This window comes from Xenopus tropicalis, chromosome 4 (assembly GCF_000004195.4).
Source record: "Xenopus tropicalis strain Nigerian chromosome 4, UCB_Xtro_10.0, whole genome shotgun sequence".
NCBI classification, from domain to species: domain Eukaryota; kingdom Metazoa; phylum Chordata; class Amphibia; order Anura; family Pipidae; genus Xenopus; species Xenopus tropicalis.
Window position 1 is genome coordinate 127832821 of NC_030680.2, and position 19250 is coordinate 127852070.

At 42.0% G+C, this 19250-nt stretch overlaps 1 protein-coding gene across 2 annotated transcripts in view; it reads left to right on the forward strand.

Annotated features, from left to right (window-relative positions):
• The window catches only part of cacna2d2 (calcium voltage-gated channel auxiliary subunit alpha2delta 2), a 163212-nt gene that overhangs the window by 109587 nt on the left and 34375 nt on the right, over positions 1-19250 (forward strand). For both annotated transcript variants that reach the window (XM_012961655.3, XM_002935632.5), the window contains exons 5-8: positions 15139-15183; positions 16802-16940; positions 18094-18225; positions 18315-18372. In XM_012961655.3, the coding sequence (XP_012817109.1) occupies positions 15139-15183; positions 16802-16940; positions 18094-18225; positions 18315-18372 (374 nt within the window). The remainder of the gene's footprint in view (positions 1-15138; positions 15184-16801; positions 16941-18093; positions 18226-18314; positions 18373-19250) is intronic.

The following is a 19250-nucleotide window of genomic DNA, read 5'->3' on the forward strand; positions in this document are numbered from 1 at the left end:
ACATTATAGCGTGCCTGCCTTACTATTCTAGCCTACCTGGCAGACATTGTGGCCAGATCCAGATGTCCAGCTCACCCTCTCAAGCCATCATGTGAATGCAGCCAGCTTTTTCCTCGTGTTCCCTCCTGCCCAGCACAGACAGATGGCCGAGAGGTGTGACTAGTGATATAGCTCAGAGCTTTGCACTCACTGCACACCCGTCTGTCCCTTTTCCACTGATTGCACCCCCTGCTTAGCTTCTCCTAATCACTCTGATTACTTCATTGCAGTAAGGGAGGGAGGCATAATGGTAATGGGTGGCTCCCGCTTGCTCTTGACTCTATATTTCTCTATGGCGGCCTGTAGTGCTAGAGAAGGAGACACAGCAGACTAGTTTGTCAGTTTAGCATTGCTACCTATGCTTATACGGGCACTGTAAAGATGCCACATTACAGATTACACGTATTACAGAGTGATGTATGAAGGTATGAAAGTATGAAGTATTTAGGGCCCTAGTATAGGGCCCTACTGAGGCTCATGGTTGGGTAAAGCAATGTTTTAAGGCTACAGATGTAAAATCTGTATTAGACCCAGCTAATATAAAAAACAAAGCCTTTAAACAAAAACCTGACCCTAAGCTGCTACTTCACAACCCTCACCCAGCCCATAGTCCTCTTCTACTTTATGACCTGCACACAACCTGACTGCCATCTGATGTCTCATAAATAGGTGGGATCAGCCACCATAAGGGATGGGTCAGCACTGTTACATCACCAAATTGGACTTTGACCCCCCTCCCACCCAAACTTTCAGCTGGGGCTCATCTTCTGGGCTTGAACCTGCCTAACCAAGGGTAAATTCAATGGGGTTCGAGTCAACTAGCTTATTATTAAAGGCTGACTTCCTCCCCAAACCAACTGTATGGTATTATTACTTCACTTTTTTCTCTCCCCCACATACATTTCCACCATTCATCTTTTTCCTGTCCCACAACATTGCTTGATTTGATCTAATGCATTCTCTTTTCTTCTATACTATTCACCTGACCATCTGTCTGCCCCTAACACATCTTATCCATTCCATTTGATCCTTGCACTGTTTACTTTCTCCTCTAGTCCATTCTCTTTATCCTCTCCATTACTATTATGCAGTTTTTATATTCATCCCTTTTCTGTCCCACTTCTCTTTGAAACACCCTTCTGTCTGCTCCACTTTTATTCTTCCATATACATTTGCATCTTCTTACTTCGTTCCCGTGCCACTTTCTGATCCGGTCCATTCATTAGTCACCTTTTCCTTTCCTACTTCCCTGTACTCACTCTTTTACCCTGTACAGCAGTGTTCCCCAACCAGTGGCTCGTGAGCAACATGTTGCTCAGCAACCCCTTGGATGTTGCTCTCCATGGCCTTAAAGCCATGCTCATTTTTGAATTACTGGTAAGGAGGCAAGTTTTGGTTGTATAAAAACCAAGTATAATGCCAAACAGAGCCTTCTGTAGGCTGCCAGTCCCCATAGGGGCTATTAAGTAGCCAATTATAGCTCTTATTGGCACCCCCCAGGAGCCTTTTTCGTATTTGTGTTGCTCCCCAACACTTTTTCCCTTTAAATGTGGCTCACGGGTATAAAACGTTGGGGATTCCTGCTGTACAGTGTTACTTCTTGTCCCATTCCCTTTGTTGAGTTATAGTGCATTTGTCTCAATTTTCTGCACCCATAGTACTTCTCTCTGGTTCACTCTGTTCCTCCTGTATACTTTCACTACTTAACTCTTTTCTGTTCCTCTCTGATCCACTCCATTGTTTACATACAATTATGCTTCTCACCTCCATTTTTCCTCACTCCTTCTTCTCTATTCCACCCTATTCCCCTGGTAAAATGGAGTTACCCTTCTCTCTTGTCACGCCAACCTCTCTGATTCACCCCATGCACCTCATACAACTGCACATCTCACTTCATTGTTTTCTGCACTTCTAGTCTACCCTGAACCACTCTATTCCCCTTGTATAAATGTAAGACACACCTCCTCCCTGTCCCATATGGTCTCTGTCTACATGACATGGGCCAGAAAGCCCTTTCAATAAGAAGCACAATTAAAAACATAATGTCATTTAATATACATACAGTGGAATAATGTTATAAAATGCACAAAGTCTGCTTGCCAAAGCAGCCAATTGGGTGATTGCTTTCAAGCAAATAACCAGTTTAATACCACCAATTGATTGGTTGCTATAGGCTACTAGACCTTTAGCAAGCTTTGCACCTTTTAATTTGTTTCCCCAAATAGATGTTATATGTATCCCCATATGGATGTTGTAAGTGCAACATATCACAGTATTGCACTGTGGCCCAAACAGCGATGTTCCTCAGTGACAGAATTCTACATTTCTGCGATTGTGTTTTTTACCAGTAAATTGTCTGCTGTCATCAAGGAACAAAGGGACACCCTGATTTAGTCACATTGCAATGAATTCTATTTGCAAGGGGAATAACAGGGCAAGGTTAATTATTTGTGAAAGCGCTGGAGAAACATCGCATGGGAAATAAACCAAACCAGTGGCATCAGGCTATCGCAGGATCACTATTCTGGGCCAGCCATAAATCCTTATGCGTTTGCACTTTAATTTGCTTTTAAGTTGCCTAAAAATACAACGCAGGATACAATTAAAGGGGCAATGTCCCATACATACACACACTCAGGTTAGATATCACCATACCCTCTCAGCAATAAAAATTAACATGAGGGCTTATTTATTAACACATGTTGGGATGCCATCTTTAAGCCAAGGGATGAATATGCTCTGGTCTATATCTATTTTTAATTGATGGAAATAAAAGTTTGATTTTATAAGCTATCCTGTGCTCCGCTTTTTCACAAAATCTTTTTGGGATGCCATCTTTGCCAGGATTGATTTACCTGTTGGGCTGGTGCAATACACATTTTCCCCAGAATGGCAGCATAATAGCAGGCTTCTGTAAATCAGTGTAAATTGCAATAAGCACGATTTTACTATTTTGGAAGTGCTTACATATTCCTTAGCGCTGTATAATATTTATAGAGACCATATTTTTTAGGCTATGTTGTATCGGTGCCTGCCATATGAGGGGAGAGAGAATTTCCAATTTCTACAATTGCTGCACAGTTAAAATACTCTGACTGGGTGCAGAAAGCTGAAGGCATAGAGACTTTTGCTGCTGAGCAATGATGGCTGCTCTGAATTCAAAATGGAGGCTGCCTGACATGTACAGGAAGAGTTGCTCAGCAATGTGTGTGACAAGTCAAGCACATGACTACCATAACAGTTTGCTCATGAATAGGCAAGACTTTAGCCAAAAAAACTGAGAGGGCTGATTTGCGGCATGAGGCAGATTTACCGTGCAAATGTACTTTTCATGCTTTGGTGGCGTTAGCACTTCTTTCTCTCATTGATTTATTGCTCAATTGAGATGCTACCTCTGTGTGTTTACACCTCTTTTGCATCATTGCATCATATAATGAGGGTTCTCATGGGAGTTGGAAAAGAAGAAAAAATGCGAACCAGAAGATTGCAATTACGCAGAGCAAAAACAATAGTCAAAGGAGATAGTATAAATTATAATAAGTTAATTAAGTGGAAACTATGCCTACAGGGAAATGTTGCACTTAATATCTTTAACAAGACATGACTAGGTAGGAGACTTCATATCACATTACTGTTGGCTACGTAGAATGCATGAAATGACTTCTGCTTTTGTTGACTGCTTTCGGAATCCTCTCGCCCCTTTCCATATACTATACAGTATGTAAGTATATAGATCACATTTAGGGGTCGGATGGAGCAGTTAGTGGGGCTTTACTGACTGTTCTTGGGTTTGGATTCAGTGTTAGGCAATTTTACCACTCTGCAGTTGCAGCGGTGCATAATCTTGCACTATATTATATAGAAGAACCCAGTCTAGGCTTTAAATAGTATTATATTCATTATGTATGGTACAGATGAATGCTATGCCAGTGTCACATACCAGTCAAACCACAGATATAAGCAAGTTGTCCCTGTGAATGTTTTGGCTGACATTTGCCATTTTTGGTCACAACAACATAACTACCTATCTGCAGGCCCAGGATCAAACTTTGCAGCCCTGCTTCTTTGGTGGTTACAGCACTGGTCCAAATACCCCCAAATAAATAGAGGCTTGGTCCAAAATTTGGTGCAGTGTCCCTATTACCGATATTACCAGTGACTACCGGGTCTTCAATCATCCCCCTTTGGTTTAACCTTATCCTTTATCAAGAAAACACTCACTGCTGGTAGGGCTGGAGCTGGTATTGCAATGCAAGTTTCTGCCCCCTCTGGCACTTTTAAGGTCTCTGAGACCCTCTCTTTATGCCCAGAACTTCTACAAGGACCAGACGCACCTATTCCCTATTCAACACGCCCACTTCCTGCCCCCAAAACTTCCACTCCCTGCACCCATGTCTTCACCACCCTTCCCTCAACACTGGTCAGTAAACTAGGGGGGAAAAGGTGGCAATACTAACTGCTGGGTTTAAAACGCTGGACGGGATGTTAGAGTATGGGGTTTTTAAATGTGACCTAACATGACCATATGCAATGCCAAGCATCAGCAAGGGTGACTTAAAGGCCTCCGCCACTGGATTCTGGAGCAGTGATAAATGGAATTTTATCCTAAGAGTCTAATGGAAAGATCTGTGTTTGGTAGATGCAAGGACAACGCTACTTGCCTGAATACAAATATTGTAACGGTAAAGATTCATGGAGGAACAAGAGTGGTCTGGGGCTGTTTTGTGTTGTTTGGGGTCCTGGTTCCATTGAAGGCTACAGCTTGACATTCTTGACAATTATGTGCTTTTGTGGGAAAGGTCTTTTTTTGCTTAAGCACAATAATGCCCCCATGCAGAAGGCAAGGTTTGCCAAAATGGGAGTGGAAGAACTTGACTGACCTGCACAGAGCCCTGACCACAACCCAACTAAACACCTGTAGGATGAACTGGAACGCTGCCTGTGAGCCAGGTCTGATCCCCAGCAGCAGGTCCCAACCTCACTAATGCTCCTGTGTGTGAATGGAAGCAAATCCCACTGACAATGTTCCACCATCTAGTGAAAAGCCTTCCCACAAGAGTAGCAGCTGCTATAGCAGCAAAGGGAGGACTGCATCTTGTCTCTTTCTATTTTCATTACATAAAGGGAAAATAAAATGTGTTCAAGTGACGCATAAGTGCACAAGGTGGTTCAGGTAGAACATGATGTAAAGCTTATAATGTGTGGGTATTTTCCTGCATTTCTGCTTTGCTCTGATTTGCCCCATGAGCAAGTTTATTAATCATATATGTTAGGCTATACCCCCTCATATGCTGATATAAACACTATTTCATGAATATTCACCAGCCACTGTGTATTTGCCATTTGCATCACTATCTTTTGGCTGTCCCGTTTCAGGCATGATTAATCTAACATGTGTAAAATTGTCAGTACCTTTGATGTTAGCAATTTTAATCTCCCTCCTCTGCTTCTTAGTACAATTTAATCTCTCTGTGTGATATGTAACATATTTCATTTCAAGTCCCCTCCTCTTGATTGGCAGCCCAGTGCTTTCTTATGGCAGAACTTTTCCACGCCGCTCCCTCACCCCTCGCCATCACCGGGCCTGCGACTGGAATGTATATACAAGATAATTGTGTTATATCAAAAAGTTTTATAAATACAGCCATTAAAAGCTTGTTGTGGCTTTGTACCTTATTTATACTGTTAATTACATATCCAGGGCGCACTCTAACGCTCGCCTTTTTCTTTGTTGCTAAATGTCTTCATTTCAGTTCAAAGAAAAAGGATTTATTAATCCTATAAATTACTTAGCTGTATCAAACAGGATTAGGAACACATTTACCTACGGTGACCATGGATTGGAATGAGCTGCAGAGTACTGTGTGCTCGAGATTTTATGATGTGTAGGGTCTCAGAAAAGAGACAGTGGTTTGTGTAGGTATATATAGCTTTAAAGGGACATACACCTTATTTAGATATATTATATTCCTTTAAGGCTGATACTACACTGTCCATTGTGCCATAATTAGGGTTGCCAACTCTTGAAAGTCTTTTTACCAGTTGGCCTGGGGCAGTGGTGAAAGGGGGCTGGCCACAGGGTCGGACTGGGCCGCCAGGACACCAGGAAAAATCCCGGTGGGCCCCGGCGGCCCAGACTCGACCCTTGCCAGCGCTCCCCCTCCCGAACGCTCCTCCCCTGACGCGTCAAATTTATGCACTCGGGGGAGGACGTTGGGTGGGGGCCCTGGGAGGGGGGTTAGAAGGGGTCCCTACGGGGGGGGTGATTAGAGGACGCGCCTGGCTGAGTGCACTTTCAGGGCCCCTGGGACGGGAGCCCCGGTGGGCCCTTCACACCCCATTCCGACCCTGGCTGGCCAAGACATAAATGGGGGTGTAACAAGGAAGCGGATGATGTTAAAAGGAACAGAGACGCAAGAGACAGCTAGAGGGGGGATCAAGGAGAGAGTAAAAAAGGGAAAGGGTAGGATTGAGGCAGGTGAAGGCCTTAAGTGGGAAGGCCAGTAGCTAAATTTAAGGATATTACAGATTTACTGGCAACCACATTGGCGGTAAATTTAGTTTCTAGTAAATTTTTAATACTGGACCTGGCCAGCCCAGTAAAATACCATCTGGGTGACAACCCTAGCCATAAACCTAAACTCATTATCCAGAAACCTCTGTTATATGGCAGTGTAATTGCCCCTGGAGTTTTACTTTTATCATTCTTCATTTGTGAGAAAACGCTGGCGGAGAAAAGGCAGCTATGATGTAAAACCGGCCCTATGTGTCTGCAGTAGCAGCTGGATTCAGCCCCTGTCATTGTAAACACATATGTGGTGTTTTAGGTCCTATCAGCTTTTTTTTTTACCATCAATGTATAGTGTGCCATAATGCATACATACAGAAAATGCTTAAATCTCCAGGTTCAAAGCATTCTGCATAATACATCCCATTCCTCTAGATAAGCGTGTAACCATCTGATTATTTATCTGATTATCTGATTATTTACATTATTGCACATGTATATATCAGTAGAGGCTTCGATATTGCATGGCTCAATATATTGCAGTCACTCGCAATAAATGTTTCAGACGAGAAAAGCAAAATATCATTTCCTGCTCATATGAAGTCCCTATTTGTATGGCTACATGAAGATATGCAGAGAAGAATGCTTCCATGCATGGAGTAACTTATGCCTTCATACTCGGAACATCAGCACTACTTGGGAACACTGAGCTGTATAGGATACATACGCTCTCTTCAATGTCGAGCTAGATGTTTTGCTGTAGGGAAAATATTCTGACTGGGCTAGACAGTGAATTCCATTGACAGCAGGATGAGTGTTGAAGTTGAGAGTTTAAGAAGGCACCGAGAGAATTAAAGTGAGAAGGTGTTTTGGAACAGAAGCCAAATACAGAGCTGCCTTGTACTGGGCCTTGGAGAGCAGCAGTTATGTGAATAGAGTAGGACTCCATTCTGGTAAAGCGTGGCTAGTGCGTGATACCAATACTCTTTGGTATCCAACCGATTGGGACACGGCCACCTTCTTTTTATTACATGCATTGGAGCCAACAAGTTGAATAATTAGAACTTGGTGAGACCAATTTTCTAATACATCTCCATCTCCTCTGATCCAGGAGAATCTCACAATTATCTGTGGATATGTCCCATGACCTCCATACATATCCAGAGGTTCATAAAGTATGGTTGGGGCTGGCTAAATTTGGGCATGAATAGCCAGGTTATAGTGTGATGGTGTCTGTCCAACCAACAGCCTACAACAGTTTTGTAACTATAGAAAAAGCAGACCAGCCAACTGGGGGTTCCAGGAGGTGTAAGGGGGAAGACACATGGAGCGACTAGTAGCAGATACTTTTTCACGCTACTAATTGCCAGAAAATACCCTGCTATAGACAATACTGAGAAACAATTATCAGTAAATAATCAGCATTGTCTATTTTAGTACTCATGACAAGTAGCTGCTACTAGTAGCTCTGTGTGTCTTCACCCTAAGGGCCCAGAGGGACACTGACTGATAGGAGGGTTCATGTGGATGAAAAATGCTGTATTCCCAAAGTCTACGTGTGGCCTAAAAATGATGGGCCAAGTAACTTCTATTTAAGCCGCTGGTCTACAGCTCTGTTACAATCAAACTGCAAAAGCCACTAACTACAGAAGACAGAGAGTTTAGTCATTGGGATTTGTACTATAAATAAGGACACTAAGGACAAGCCTGGAGGAATGGGTGCATTTGGAGTAGAGATAAATGTAAGGGGGATATATTATCTTATATAAAAAAAACAAAAACTGGCATGTTAGCGAGAACAAAAAATAAAGTACCTTTAACCCTTGCTATTCTATTCACTTCAGGGATCAGGAGGAAAATTGAACAGCCAGGTTGTATTTTGTGTATAGCGGGGGTCTGGGTAATTGTATATCAGAAAAAAGGGGGGGAACAGTCACAAGCAGAATTAAGGAAATATTCTACCTCCTCTATTGCAGAAAGGTGCATGGGAAGAAGGTTAGTGCATTCGCTTTGCATATTTGTCCTTGCCCTTAACCTTGGATCTAAGTTCACCCACGTTGAGGGCTAAAAGAGCAGTGTGGAATTATGACCCATAATCATGTATTGGCTGGAGGTGCGTCCCTCTCAGATACACAGTGCACGCACTCAGCCCCAGATGGGTATTTTTTCTGCTGGTTAATAGGTTTGTGTGTTGGCGAATGATCTTCATCAAATGAGAGTCTTTACAATGTTTGATATAATGTCAGCTTTCATTATGCTCCAGGGTGAGCATGGCAGAGGGGAGGGCAACCAGTAAGGAGCACCAAGGAGTGGGTGGGAGGGGGGGCAGAGGGGAGAGCTGGGCAGAGGCACAAAGATTAGGAGATACAATTGGGATGGATGTAGAGGAGAACGGGGAAAAGGATTTGACAGAAGTTAAAGATATTATGAAACAGGGCCAGGAAATGTTCCAGATATAAATAGCAGGGGTGGCAGTGGGGGTCTGTTTAATGATGCATATGCATTTGTGTATTTGGTTCCTGTGTATAATATAAAGATAGTATGATTTATTCCCAATATAGTATCATATGAGCACATAACAGTAGTTTATTTTGGATGCATAGCAAGTTCATCTATCTGTCTGTCTGTCTGTCTATCTATCTACATCTATTTATCTATCTATCTATATCTATCTATCTATCTATCTATCTATCTATCTACATCTATCTATATATCTATCTATCTATCTATCTATCTATCTATCTATCTATCTATCTGTCTGTCTGTCTGTCTGTCTATCTATCTACATCTATTTATCTATCTATCTATCTATCTATCTATCTATCTATCTACATCTATCTATCTATCTATCTATCTACATCTATCTATCTATCTACATCTATTTATCTATCTATCTATCTACATCTATTTATCTATCTATCTACATCTATTTATCTATCTACATCTATCTATCTATCTATCATCTATCTATCTATCTACATCTATTTATCTATCTATCTATCTATCTATCTACATCTATTTATCTATCTATCTATCTATCTATCATCTATCTACATCTATTTATCTATCTATCTATCTATCTATCTATCTATCTATCTACATCTATTTATCTATCTATCTACATCTATTTATCTATCTATCTATCTTATTATATATATATATATATATATATATATATATATATATATATACATGTAAATAAACACTGGGGTGGATTTTCCTTAGCTGTCACTGTCTATAGGTTCATTTAGTTATGTACAAAACAAAGCCGTTGCTTAGTTTTTTATCAAATAATTTAGGGAGAATCACTGAAATAGAATGCCTGGATGTTTTTTTCCGCTGAACTTTTTATGTGCCTTTTTAATTAAATTGATTAGCACAAGGTTGGAAGATTTTATATAGAAATAGTGTCCTATTTTCTGTCTACAGCCCCTAGGCCAGTATCTGGATCAAGATGCATTGGGAAAGGGAGAGCTTCTCTTATTTTTATGAAACCCTTTTCACTGAAGAACGCTAGTCTGTACCTAATACAGTTTATTATTATCCTGCTACTACATTTTCATAGTTTTTACAATGAGATTCCGAGGGCAGGTGCTAGAATTGATGGAAAGATTTTTGGAACAGGTACTAAAAATTCAAGGATGGGTTCTGGTGCACAGGTGCCAAATTCAAGGTGAGGTCCTGGGAGCAGGGGGTAGAATTCAAGGTAAGATCCTGTGAGCAGATGGTTAGAACTCAAGTGCAGGATCTGAGGTGCAGGTGCCAGACATCATGGAAGTTTCTTTGGGCAGGGACTAGAATTCATGGTAAGGTTCTAAGAGTCGGTACTAGAATTTGAGCTAATGTTCTGGAACCGGGTGCTAGAATACATGGTGAGTTTCTGAGAGCAGGTGTCAGAATTCAAGGGTTCTTGGGTGTATGTGCTAGAAGTCATGGTAGGGTTCTGCAGTCAGATGCTAGAATTCACAGGTTCTGGGGACAGATGCTAGAATTCACTGTGAGGTTCTTTGTGCAAGTGCTAGAATTTACAGTGAGGTTTTGATATCATCGGCTAGCATTCATTCTAAAATTCTGGGGGCAGGTGCTAGAATTAATGGATAGGTTCTTGAAACAGGTGCCAAAATGTATTGTGAGTAGCAGGTACAAGAATTCATGGGATGGTTCTGTTAGCAGGTGCTAGAATTAATCTGGAGTAATTGCTAAGGAGAGTTTCAGGGGTGGGTGCTACAAGTCCTGGAAGCAGGTGGAGAACTGACTGTGGTTCTGGAGCAGATGCTAGCATTCATGTTGCGGTTCTGGAGCAGATGCTAGCATTCATGGGACGGTTCTGGAGCAGATTCTAGCATTCATGTGGCGGTTCTGGAGCAGATGTTAGCATTCTTGGGACGGTTCTGGAGCAGATTTTAGCAGTCTTGGGACGGTTCTGGAGCAGATGTTAGCATTCTTGGGACGGTTCTGGAGCAGATTTTAGCAGTCTTGGGACGGTTCTGGAGCAGATGTTAGCATTCTTGGGACGGTTCTGGAGCAGATGCTAGCATTCATGGGAAGTTTACAGAGAGTGTGGGAGCAGGTGCTAGAATTCACCACCAACATTTCTCTTGGCCAGCCTACAGTCAGTGCTCCAGAGACGTTTCTCCTTGGGCTTACACAGAACGTTACACTAAGTAGCCATGACAGGCTGAACAATCTTCTGCTCCTATTCTATGCCCAGAAGGCAAACCCTGTTCAGGTTGGAATTGTCTGAGCCACTGACTATTAGCCTCAGGAAAAATTGGGGAATGATGTATATTCCATGTTATACCTAACTTGTAGATAAGAGATTTCCCAGCCAAAGAACAAAAATGGGTTATTTGGGTGACTGGTCCTTTCTAACTCATCTAAACAAACAGAAGCAAGCGGGGAATCCTGTGGCCGGGGAAAGCGCAAACCCCCCCCCGCGCTTTCCGTTTTCACTCCTTCCTTTTTTTGATTCCTGTTTTTTTCGAAAATAAAATGTTAATAAACACATTAAGAGATAAAGAAGGGAGTGTATAATATTTAAGTAATACAGGTATGGGATCTATATACAGAAACCCATTTTCCAGAAAACTCTGAAATACAGGAATAGCATTTTCCATGGAGTTTTATTTTAGCAAATCGTCATTTTGTTGCTTTTTTCTCTGTAATAATAAACCGGTAGCTCGCACTAAATGATGCATCAATCCATATTGGTGGCAGAACAATCCTATTGGTTTAGATTAATTAATGTGAATGGTAACCCAAATTACAGAAAGACCCCTCATCCAGGAAGCCCAAGTCCCAAGCATAACAGATAATAGATTCCTCCATACCTGTGACCTCTGCCTTTTGCCTATATCTATGGCCACTTTCCTACACCGCTTGTGGCTGTAAAGTACAAAAACATGGCCCTCTGTGCCTTTTGTTGGCAGCAATCAGACCATGCAGACCTTAGGAATTTTGCTTCATCATATTTGGGGGGGGGGGGTCACAAGTTCCGCATTAGTATAACACCCCCTCCCCCCGCCCCCCTTAGTCGTGGGTCCCAGGTTTCTTTATAGTCCAGAGTCACCACTTTTCTAAATATGTTGCTAAAAAGCAAACTGTCAGGAGTTCTGACACCTAGCCCACTTCCTGGTTGTTAGGGTCTATTACCCTAGCAACTCTAACCATCCATCTGAAATGGAGAATTGCTATTGTGTCCCAAGTATCTCCAGAGCAAGTCAGCATTCACTCAAGACCTTATCCTTATTGATGTAGTTTGTGGCCACAGTCCATTACTTTGGGGGCCACTAGGGGTGCACCGATATAGTGTGGCTTAGCTTCATGGGGCATGCACCATATTGTTTGCTGTAACCAAAAATAACATCCTGATTGTGGTGGTTTTCTCTCAGTGGGCTGCACTGATCTAAATGCTGTGTGCAGGCCTGGGCTGGCAATCTGTGGGTTCAGGCAAATGCCAGAGGGGCTGCTGTAAGATGCCATAGACACTCACTATTTATTGGGCTGGGGGTGGGGGGCCGTTTGGGTATCTGTGTACTTGAAATGCCAGGGTCTATTTTAAATCCCATCCCAGACTTGGCTGTGTGTGCCGTGAGCTTTGGAGGGAATGTAACCAAGTGTCTTTTTACTTAACATGCAGAATTCTGATGTGCCTAATCTTGCCTGATTAGCTCTAGCATATCATTATACCCTTTCCTTTTGCTTAAAACAAACAAAAACACAATCTTTACAGCAGAGGTGAATTCCCTGCGAGCAGTGGCTTCCAGACTGTGAGGTACGCCCCCTAGGGGAGGCCTGAAGATCCTCCTGAAATTTACATTCATTTTCTGTTTTTAGTGGTTAATGTGATTTTAGCAGTTCTGCCCTAGGGTTAACTGACTACAGAGGTGTGCATAGAAACTTAGAGGCCTATTTATGAAAATTCATATTTCTGTCATTTTTGTATTTTTTTCTGCTTCAAAAAACCTTAACATTTTTGAGAAATGGGAATATTTTCCCAATGCTTGGGAAAAAAGAAAACTAGAATTGGCTAAATAGTTAACATTTTGCCTACAATTCTCATTAACTTCTGCATGGCCTTGATGCCACATTTTTACATTAGAGTTTTTCACATTTTTTTTCACTTCCAAGTTCATAAATGTCGAAAAATTTCCTCTTTATAAACCATAATTGAAATGCATGGCTGTTAGCTCAAAAAACTTCAATAGCAAAAAAAAGAACATTGATAAATAACCCCCTTAGCGTCACTGACACTCTGACTGTCACAGTGTGCTGTTTGTTAGGCTAAAAGCCTGGTATTAACAGTCTTAAACTTCTAAGACATCTAAGAAACCACTAAAATAGAAAATGGATATAATCTATTGGACATTATTTCACTGAGGTTGAAATGAGATTGAAATAAAGTGGAATTTGGCCAAATGCACCTTTTCAGTATATTTTTCAGTATATTGTTCAACCTGTGGCGGAATGACTAATACGCCAGTTTTTTGCTATGTCTGTGACCTTGTTATTGGCTAGTGTTGCAACCTGCTTTTAAACTGGACATCCGAGTTTTTCAAACGGTTGTCATGCCATCAGTCCCCCCTTTATTCAGCATTAGCCACCAACAAAAGCGGCAACCCTACTGAGAGGCCCAACCTAAATGGTTAAGCCTTCAAGGTGGACTTGAGCCAAAGCCACAGCCTTAAGCTGGCCATACACGCACCGATAATATCGTATAAAACCTCGTTTCGTATGATATTCGGTGCGTGTATGGCAAGTCGGCGAGTCGCCCGGTATCACAGGAGGCTGCTGATATCAGTCGACTCGGCAGGTTAAAAGATTTTAATAGGGCGCCATAGAAGGCGCCTGATCAAAATCTGCATTCTGGGCTGAATCGGCAGAAGGAGGTAGAAATCCTATTGTTTCTACCTCCTTATCTGCCGTTTCAGCCCTGAAGGTTAGTGGCCGATTGTACGATCTTTCGTGCGACCATCGGAAAGATTGGAAATCGCCACGTGTGTGGCCACCTTTAGAGGCAGGATTGTTGCTCTCAGGACCCATAATGCTTTTTCATACAGTTTTTCATACGTTTTTTTCCTGCTATACCCAATAGTAATAAGGTTCATAAATCATTCTAAACCAATTACTGAGTCACAAAACTGACTTCCAGATTTTGTCTGGGTCTCCTGGAAAAAAAAGGGTGAAGAAACTCTAGACGTTGTTTTTGCATTTCCAGATACCCTTTGGGCAAAAGCACAGTGGCAATGTTGTGTACATATGGGGGGGCTTCTTTGATTGTCGCAATGTTGGGGATTCATTCTACAGGCCTCTTTCTTACTTCTTGCCCAAGTGAATATAATGTCCAGGCTACAGGCAGCAAGTATGGGTCTGGGAAAGAGCTGCACAGCTCAGCAGCAGGAAAAGCTACTTTATCATTCACTCCGGATGAAAGAGATATAAGTCACATAATAACCTGCAATAAAGGGAAGGCAAAAGGACTATTACTTGCAAAAGATACCCTTTTTCCTTTCATGCACTAGTTACAAGACTCTCACAAGGTGCGCATTAAAACCATTTTTCTCGATGGTTTCCCTTTATGGTTTTATTATGAGTCAATTTTGAATGTAACAGCATTCGTTAAACTTATGATAGATTTTGAGCTTAGTAACGGGGCCCCTCATGTCTTTTCCCTTTGTCAGTCTCTCTGGCCTACATTTTACAAAGTGAGCAAAAAATAGAACCTGCGATGCTTGATCTGCAGAATAAAAAAAAATGTCTCAAAGTGGGGCCATTGTAGTAAGATATTTGCCTATGGCGGTGTGTGGCTAAATGGCAGATAGATGGAAAATATTGCAAAAGTGTGTGGGGAGGGGTGAAGTGATGCGATACGGCATGAGTGAGAGAGGCGAATGGAAAACTGCAAGTCTGCATGTTTGTGCCGATCTAAAAATAAAGTATGTATTTTAATGCAGCCTAAGCTGGGTACGTATACAGCCGATGGGCCACAATTGGATTGAATGCTGGGAGTTATGGAAAACTCAAAATCTAGGCTTTTTAATGTCACCACTGGTGCCGTTCACTCATTTTGTGCATTTTTATTTTCTTTTTAGGAAGAAGATATTGAATATTATGATTCCAAGGCAGACACGGAATATGTGAGTTACCTTTTCTTCCTCATGCTGCATTAATTTTTTTTTGCAACCTTTATGCTTTTTCCCCAGGTGATTGGGGTTGTGGTCAACCACACAGTTTGTAAATTGTGCTTAGTATAGCGAGGACAATTCCCTGGGTTATTCTATAGCCTTTAAAGGGTCACTATAGAGGTATAAAGGGATACAATCATCAGGACTGGCTTTAGGGCAGGGAACTGAGGACATTTACCCTGGTCCTCCAGCATCAGAGGGTCCCCTAAGGGAAAGCTAGGTACAGGTATAGGATCCGTTATCCGGAAACCCATTATCCAGAAAGTTCTGAATTACAGAAAGGCCATCTCCCATGGACTCAATTTTAAACAAATAATTCTAATTTTTAAAAATAATTTCCTTTTTCCTGTAATATTAAATCAGTACCTTGTACTTGATTCCAACTAAGATATAATTAATCTTTATTGGATGGAAAACAGTCCTATTGGGTTTATTTAATGTTTAAATGATTTTTTAGTAAATTTGAAGCATGGAGATCCAAACTACGAAAAGATCCCTTATCCGGAAGACCCCAGGTCCCGAGCATTCTCGATAACAGATCCCATACCTGTAAAGTATAAAGGACATATAGTGTATAACACTTGTTCATTAAATACCATTCCTAGACTGCAGGTTCTTGGTACAGTGAACTTCCTTCCCTTAGACCCCACACACAAGGCCACCATTAGAAATTATGGGTCCTTTACTGTTTAGTTAGCTAGACTTTTCTTCAAGGGGCTTTCCAATTAAGTAGAATGGGGCCCAGTTTAAAAAAAAAAAAAATTCTCATCTATATTGCCTGTATGACCAAACCTGATCCACCCACTTACATCAATTTACACCCAAAACGTGCCCATCCTAATGCAAGCCCTGCCCTTTTTGCAGTCAGCATATTGGGCTGGTAGCTCTTTGCTCTTTACTGCCATGCTGGCCCCTTACAGTAATCCCACCTGTCCCCTGATGGTGGCCCTGCACACATCACTTAGCAATAAGAAAAAGGGTTTTGGTGCCAAGAATATCTTGCTGTGTATTTTAGTATTGGTCATGAAGTAGACCAGAGCTGCAGCTAGGATAACGACAATCAACCTGAGTCCCTCTAGGATTGGTGAACTACAACACAGGTTGCCCATCATGATCTAGGACATCTGCAGATGAATTGTCTTCAATAAATGAGAGAAAGTGATGATGGAAATTTAATCTTACATACAGAATTCCCCAGGTGGCTTGACCTGATCTAAATTGGGCCAGAAAAACTTGAAATCACTTTCAGCAACCGAGCAAGATAAATAGACAAGATCCATGTTTATCTTTAAATGGGACAAGTAGGCTACCAGGTGCAGGACATGAAAGCAGCACAGAACAGTGGGCTAGTCAGATCACACCAATCTGGGGCACATAGGAAAGATGCCATAGCCATCATCCTGGGATTCCATCTAGGATTCCAATATGGACTTCAGGCTAATCATTATCCATTGTATAATACTATGTTTACATCCAGAGAATAGGAGACTATTATAGCCCTGCTCAAGTGAACTCATCTGTAACTCATCATCCTCTCACTCTGTTTCTTTGCCTTGATGTGGTTCTGCAGGAAGACCTGGAGGGGGAGGAGGAACCCAAAGAACCCACACACTCCTTAAAGATTGACTTTGCGGATGATCCCAATTTTAAGGCGAAAGTGAATTACAATTACACAGCAGTGCAGATCCCCACGGACATCTACAAGGGCTGTGAGTGTTAAACCCCTTTTTTCTCTGAGTTTCCTCTGTGCCCTGAGATATTCCTCCTGGTTCCCAGTGGATGTCATCTATAGGGCAACATGAAAAAAATATCTGGATCCACTGCATGATAGACTTGGAGCGGTTATGGGGAACAAAATAAGGCCCTGCTATACTGTAGGTTACTTTAGGGAATAAGGAAGAGCATCACGTAGCTCTGTAGCTGTTGTGAGCCACAGTCCCAGCATGCTTTGCCAGCTATTTGCCCACAATATAAACAGCCGGCCCCAAGCTTGACATCACTGTTATGAACTCTTACAGTGACAGCAAGGGGAAGGCTTTCTGGGGATAGGGCTGATCGATTCTAACTATAAATACAATTTTGGTACAGGCCCAACATGTGTCTCTTTATACTCCAAAAATCAGACCTAGATATGGTTTTAACATTTTACTTTATTTATTATTTATTTAAAAAACACACATGCAAAACACAGCAATGGGCAATATAATGAGACAGCAAGAAAATCTTACATATATACACACTGCCTAACTGAGGGATCATATTAGCAGAGCCATATAAAGTATTTGGGGACAGATTTCCCTCTTAATCAAAGACATGTAAAGGTGCATGTAGCATGGCTGCACTGAAGTCAGTAGAGACCTGTGCGTTATGTAATACTTCATGACCTTTCTCTATACAAGGCAGCGTGGCTGCCCCGGGGATAAGTTCTAAGGTTATGTGGGGGCTTTGTGGGACTGCATTTCCACGGCACTCTGTACTTGGATGCTAACAAGGGATTTCATGCTATGCTAAGTGATCAGAGTGGGAAGCAGGAAAGTGCTAAGTGCGCTGTGTGTCGGCAACAGCTAACAAGCTGTCAGTAGGGGTAATTAATCATATGTGCACAATTAGCTCAGGTTGACTCAGAGGCTGCTACATCTGCAAGGATCCTACCTATCTACAGTATGTGAACCTCCAAATATCCCTTTCTGTCCATCCTTCCTAAATGCTACTGATCCCTTCTGACCATTGTTCCCTCTGCTGATCCTTATTGCTCCCCTCTGAGCTGTGCTTGCTCCCCTCTGCTGATTCCTGGATCCAACAGCCAATCCTAATCATTCCCTGCTGACCCCTCTCCCCTCCTGCTGACCCATGTCTCCTCAGCTACAGTCATCCTGAATGAGCTCAACTGGACAGATGCCCTAGAAGATGTCTTCATCCAAAACCGCTTGGAGGACCCAACGCTACTGTGGCAAGTCTTTGGTAGCGCCACCGGAGTCACCCGTTATTACCCAGGTAATGCTAAAGGACAGCAAAAAAAAAATAATAATTCTTAAAGGGGATGGAATCTTTGGTAAGTCACTGACCATATGCTATGTTCACAGCCACACCTTGGAGGGCCCCCAGCAAGATCGACCTGTACGATGTCCGTAGGAGACCATGGTAAGAACAGACTGTAATATTCTGATTCTGTTTGCTGATCTCTCTGCCAGTATAGACTTACTCCCTTTTTCATTCTGTTCTAGCCTCCCTGCCCCATGCTTGCTGGATCCCTGTATCCTCACTCACACGAGTTTATTTCATCTTCCCCTATCTCCTCCTGTGTCCACTCTCTCTCTTAACAAGATCTCATCCCTTCTCTTTATTCACTTGCTCTATCACTATGTTTTATTTCTGCCTAGAACCCCTCTTATCGCTGTCTCCTTCTCCTGTATCTCTCTGCTTCTCTCTTCCGCTGTCTCCTTACAGTCTCTCTCTGATATTCCAGCCCTGAGCAATTCTGTCCAATTTTCATTTCACGCATCATTGCCACTGGAAAATATCTAAAATAACAGAGCAAGCACCTCAAGCCTGTGTGTGTGTACGTGTGTATGTATACTTTACGTGCATGGCTGAATACATGTGCATTCTCGGGATAGTTACACAAATCCCTAGTTGACTGCAACCCTTTGTTTTTAACAGTAAATGTTCAATAATAAAAATGTTATTTAAAAAAAGAAATAGTTTCTGCCTGGGGAAGATTGTGCTTAGACAGAGCACCCTGCTGGTAACTAAACCTTCCATATCATTTCTGATTTTAGCTGATATACTGACCCTCAACCAAATGTCTGTACTACAACTCCCAGCATTTATGGACATCCAGACACTTAGCTGTACGCTCCACACCCTCTTTTGTAAATGAGTCCCCATGTTATAAATAAGATCTGGCCCATAGAAAGATACTTGGTCTGGGGATTTGCACATGGATTGGAAGCAGTTGCTGAATCACAGTTTCAGCTTCTGATTTATCAGGGAATAGGGAGACATTTAGTTTAAAAACT